This window comes from Arachis ipaensis, chromosome B04 (assembly GCF_000816755.2).
Source record: "Arachis ipaensis cultivar K30076 chromosome B04, Araip1.1, whole genome shotgun sequence".
In the NCBI taxonomy this organism is placed as follows: domain Eukaryota; kingdom Viridiplantae; phylum Streptophyta; class Magnoliopsida; order Fabales; family Fabaceae; genus Arachis; species Arachis ipaensis.
The window spans coordinates 4881630-4887060 of NC_029788.2; the positions used below are offsets into that span (position 1 = coordinate 4881630).

A 5431-nucleotide genomic window follows, 5' to 3' on the forward strand; every position below is an offset into this window, starting at 1 on the left:
CAATTTTATCATATGTATATTTTATTATTTTAAATTAATTGACGCTCAAAAACTTGAAACAATTTGATGGTTTTATCAAATTTTTAAAGTTTTTATTAATTTGCTCACAACACTTTTTATCCATTGATCTAATGGTCGGATATCTGATCGAATCGGCCAACTTAGGTCAATCCTCAGACCTTGTTTAATTGAAAACAATGCTCTCCAAGCAATACCCGCCTAATCTACTAAATTTTGTATGTTAACAAACATTTGACTAGGTTTTGGATACCAAAAAATCATATTAAATAGGAAATTTTCAACCTCTAACTTTTTTTTTATAAGACATAATGCTTTTTAATTATTCTTAAATTTTAACCCATTCTTCATTTTTTTTTATTTTTTTTTCCCTCTTTTTTTTTCTCCTCTTCTTTTTTTTCATCAGCCAATCACAATCATCTCCATCACCGAACCAACCTCTCTTTTCTTCTTCCATTTTTTTCCTTTTCCTCCTTTTCTTCTCTTTTCTTCCTCCATTGCGCCATCTCTAAAACTACCATCTTCTCCCTCTGTTTCGCCACTAACAGCCACCACCACTACTGTGGTTCCTTTTTCCTCCTCTTCTCCTTCTCGTCCTCACCCAACATCCCTCAATAGCTCGTCCTTGTCTCTCTCAAGTTCAATGAACCAGAGCTCCTCAGCACCACTTATCCGCATCAAATCTCTGGCGGAGCCTAACTTCTCTTTCTCCAAAGACTTCAACTATGCCAAGCGCGCCCATTGCCTTACCTCAAATCTTTCCAGCATCACCAAGATACTCGCCCTGATCGTCCTTTAAGTCGCTGCTGCTAACAACTCCCCTTTCGTTGACTGATGCCGTCTTGAGTGTTGAGTCTTTTGTCCCTGTCTTGTCTTTCGCAAGCGCTACCAGCAGTTGGCGCTCCTACTTCATCCTGACAAGAGTCTCACGTGACATCTGGTGAGGCATTTAAGTTTGTCGTCGAGGTATTCCGCTTGTTCTCATATCTTGTCTTCTTGTATATATAAAGTGTATGTTAAATTGTTAATGATGTATGAATTATTAGCTTTATTGATATTTTTATGATTAATGCAAAAAGAGATTTAAGGTTGTGTGAAAGTAGGAAATGATGATAATAGGTCTAAAAAAGAGAAAAAATAGGACGGAAAAAAGAAAAAGAGTTTTTAGTACTTACAACTATTTGGAGTTGACATCTGATATTGTCAATTGACATCTCAGATTTAACTTGACACGTCAGATGGATAACCATTTACTAACCGGTAGCAAGGCTCAATCAGTCCATTTTTGTTAATGGATGAGAAGTGGTTAAGATTTAAGAATAATTAAGGTGCGCTATGTCTTATAGAAAAAATGTCAATAGCCGAAAATAATATTTACTTTATTAAATAGCTAGAAAGTATAAATGACTTTAAGAAGTAGTCTTGAAACTTGTTATAAAAACTGAAAATCCATAAAATTTAACTTAAACACAGTTTGTAGTAACAATAAATCTCTCATGCAGTACAAAATTGTTAACTACATGATGAAATGTACTACATACAACAACCATGATTTGCATAACATAAAACAAGAGAGAAGAAACAACAAATTGTTTCCTTTATTCTGAATCAGCAAAATGATTATTAAGAACCTGACATAAGACTCAAGAAGGTGACATCAAAGTCTCAGTATAAGCAGCTGCAAGCATGGAACCTCTGAATAACCCAATCCCAGCAGCTTTAAAAGACCCGCCATTTCTGGTACTGTAAACACTCAACATTCCCAAATATGCCAACAAAATCTCATCTCCTTCCTCAGAAACCCAAATCGGAGCCATGTGAAAGCTGAAAAATTCAGGAAGCACGTTCGCATAAGGGATCCTGAACATCAAAGTCCAAGAACCAGCATTCCCATATTCCTTCATTACGAAGTAGTCAGCAACCATGTCTCGTTCCGCCACGATGCACAAGCACCCCTTTAACACGGCGGAGCGCAACCATCTAACCTCTATATCGGGTCTTCCATCAACGGGAGTAATAATCAGTGTTTGATACTGCTCCGTCGCCAAATCAAGAGAAAGGACACGAACCACAGCGAAGTTGTTTGCATCACACGCCAACCAATTAAGAGTGCCATTCACGAATTTCCCTGAACTGTCTTTCACCACCAAGCCTGCAAATCCATGGATCTGTCTCCAAGAATCGGTACCCAAGGTATAAACAAAGTTATCGAATTGGTAATCATTACGATTCGCAGCAAGACGAATGTTTGACAAGTCCAAGGTTGCCACCACCTTGTAACTGTCACCGATATGATCGTAGCCGAAGCCGTACACAAGGCCGCCGTCAGCCGCAGCGAGAGGGGGAAGTTGCTTGAACTTTCCGGTGGAAGGGTTCCAAACGATGGGCCAGCTTGGATTCGTGGCCATGCAGATCATGCCGTCACAAGAGCCGCACAGGAACTTCGTCCTGCTCTCCAAGCAGGGGAACTTGTTACGCGCGGGGGCGGCGGTGGCTTCGGACCCGTCTAACACGGAGGAGATGGAGTAGTCTCTGAGGTACGGTTGTGACTCGTTGTTGATCCGTAAGGTTTTGAAGGTTACAAGGAAGCGGTTGCGGTTGGGGTTGCGGTCCGAAGCTGAGGCTCGGAGATGGTCCTTGGCGAACTGAGGATCGGAGATGAACTCGTTCCAAGACTTGCATGTGGACTTGAAACGGAGGAGGGACTTCACCGGCAGAATCAGGAGGATTTTGGCTACTATATCGAAGGGAATGTTCGGCAGTGGGCGGTGGTCGGAAATGGAAGAGGAGGAGATCAGGTGGCGTTTGCTGGTTGGTGATTGGTCCTCATCATCAATGGTGGTGGTCGTTGTTGTGTCCTCCATGAGTGGATCGGAGCACGGTTGCTCCCGGAGAAACTGTGACCGTTGTCGGATCCACCGTGCGAGTGTGCTATGATTTTTGTTTCTCACTTCTTCTCGTATATATAATTGTGCATATTATTACTAACTAAATACTGTCTAGCTTAAAATAATAATATTTATTGGTCGAGTAGTATTAGTTATAATAAAAATGACTATACTACGTGTACACCAAAATCAGCCATTAAAGTTAACAATTAGTATAAAATACATATTGAAATATAAATACACATTGAAAATAAATTAAACAATACATATTTATACATAAATACATTGATAGCTGATTTTAGTGGCTAATTTTGATATCCGAATAGTATTTTACAATAAAAATTAAATTTAAAAAGAGAAAGTATAGAGAACCAATTAGTGGTGTATTCAACTAGTGAAAAAAAATCAATTAAAAGAAATCCAAAAAAATTAATCTAATTTCACTCACATTCTATTCACAATAAGAAAAAGCAACCACATAAATTCTTGAGCTAAAAAATTTGGATATGGAAGTAAAATAAGTGTTATACCTTAACATGATCATTTTTGTTATTTTTTAAAATTATGGGAGGTACACAAATCGGACCCTCCCATTTGTGTTTAAAAAATTCTAAAACTTTAGAGTACACAAATCGGACCCAACGATTTGTGTTGAAAAAATAAAAAAAATTGGAGTACACAAATCATACTCTCCGGTTTATGTACTCCAATTTTTTTTAATTTTTTTAACACAAATCGAACGGTCCGAATACAGAAATCAGACGGTTTGATTTCTGTACTTAAAAATTGGACGATCTGATTTATACTCCTACATTAAATCATGCCACATCTTAAAAAAAATATCACAGTAAATTACAATTAAAAAAAAACACCATCATTAATCCAATATTAAAAATAAAAAATAAAATTCTTGTTCCTCTTTCCACACACCTTATCCCTCCTAGAGCTACCGCACGCGGCGCCTCCCTCTCCTAGAGTCGCCACACGCCTTATTCCTCTCTCCCAAAACCGTTGCACGTGGTCGCACTCGTCTCTCCCAGAACCACCGCACATTGTGTCCCCTCTTGCAAAGGAAGCAACGTCATCACCGCGCTTTGAATTTTTTACCTAACTTTCATGTGATCGAGATTTATCAGAGCTCCAAAAACTTGATTGTTTTTCTTCCATGAGCCACAAAATTTTCAAACTGAACTTGTTATTGTCATTTTTCGTAAGAATGTTGGAGAGCCAATTAAGTTTTTAGGAGGTCTAATATTCTTAGTCAAAATATAGGCAAAAAATTCAAATTCTGCAAAATCAACATGGCATTTATAAAAATTAAAGACTAATATGAGTTAATATTATAAATTTTGGAAGTCGAATTGAGCCAATTATAATTTTAACTCCGGTTTATGTACTCCAATTTTTTTTAATTTTTTTAACACAAATCGAACGGTCCGAATACAGAAATCAGACGGTTTGATTTCTGTACTTAAAAATTGGACGTTCTGATTTATACTCCTACATTAAATCATGCCACATCTTAAAAAAAATATCACAGTAAATTACAATTAAAAAAAACACCATCATTAATCCAATATTAAAAATAAAAAATAAAATTCTTGTTCCTCTTTCCACACACCTTATCCCTCCTAGAGCTACCGCACGCGGCGCCTCCCTCTCCTAGAGTCGCCACACGCCTTATTCCTCTCTCCCAAAACCGTTGCACGTGGTCGCACTCGTCTCTCCCATAACCACCGCACATTGTGTCCCCTCTTGCAAAGGAAGCAACGTCATCACAACCTCGCGAGAACTAAGTGACGCCGCACTACATCCAAACGCACCAAAATTTAAAAAATATAGTTATGCAATTATAATCATTTTTTAGATGACTATTCATGCAGTTAATATAAAAAATAATTATTTTTATAAATATAATATTATGTAATTAAATATATGTATAAAATAATTTTATACTAACAACATATTAAAATTAAATTCATCATTTAATTAAATGTTATTCCATTAACTTATAGTCAAACATGATTAATTTTCATATTTATTACATGGAAAAGTCTACCGGAAAAGAGGATTTAGTTTTCCATGTGTATTAATCATTAGTCAACTAACCAATGTTATAATTTATTTGCGAGCGACAAACTGTTAAATAGAGTTCTAATTCACGACGGATTAATCTTTTATCTATTGGATTAAAAAATATTGTGGATAACAAAAAAAATTATACAATGTTATATTAAGAAACTATAATTAGGCTATTCACTTTTTGAATATTAAATAGAGTTCTAATTCACGACGGATTAATCTTTTATCTATTGGATTAAAAAATATTGTGGATAACAAAAAAAATTATACAATGTTATATTAAGAAACTATAATTAGGCTATTCACTTTTTGAATATTACTAGTATTTTTTGTCTGTAATAATATTACGAAAATATGAATCTTTTAAAATTACGTTGTCTTATTTTGACATTATAAATTATAGCACAAAAAATTTATATAATCAAACTATTTTTATAAAAAAA

At 35.7% G+C, this 5431-nt stretch overlaps 1 protein-coding gene across 1 annotated transcript; it reads right to left on the bottom strand.

Moving 5' to 3' along the window:
- On the bottom strand, positions 1534-2969 carry LOC107635875 (F-box/kelch-repeat protein At3g23880-like). The gene has a single exon (XM_016339428.2). It carries the CDS (start codon positions 2880-2882, stop codon positions 1662-1664), a length of 1221 nt encoding a protein of 406 aa, XP_016194914.1. The 5' UTR covers positions 2883-2969; the 3' UTR covers positions 1534-1661.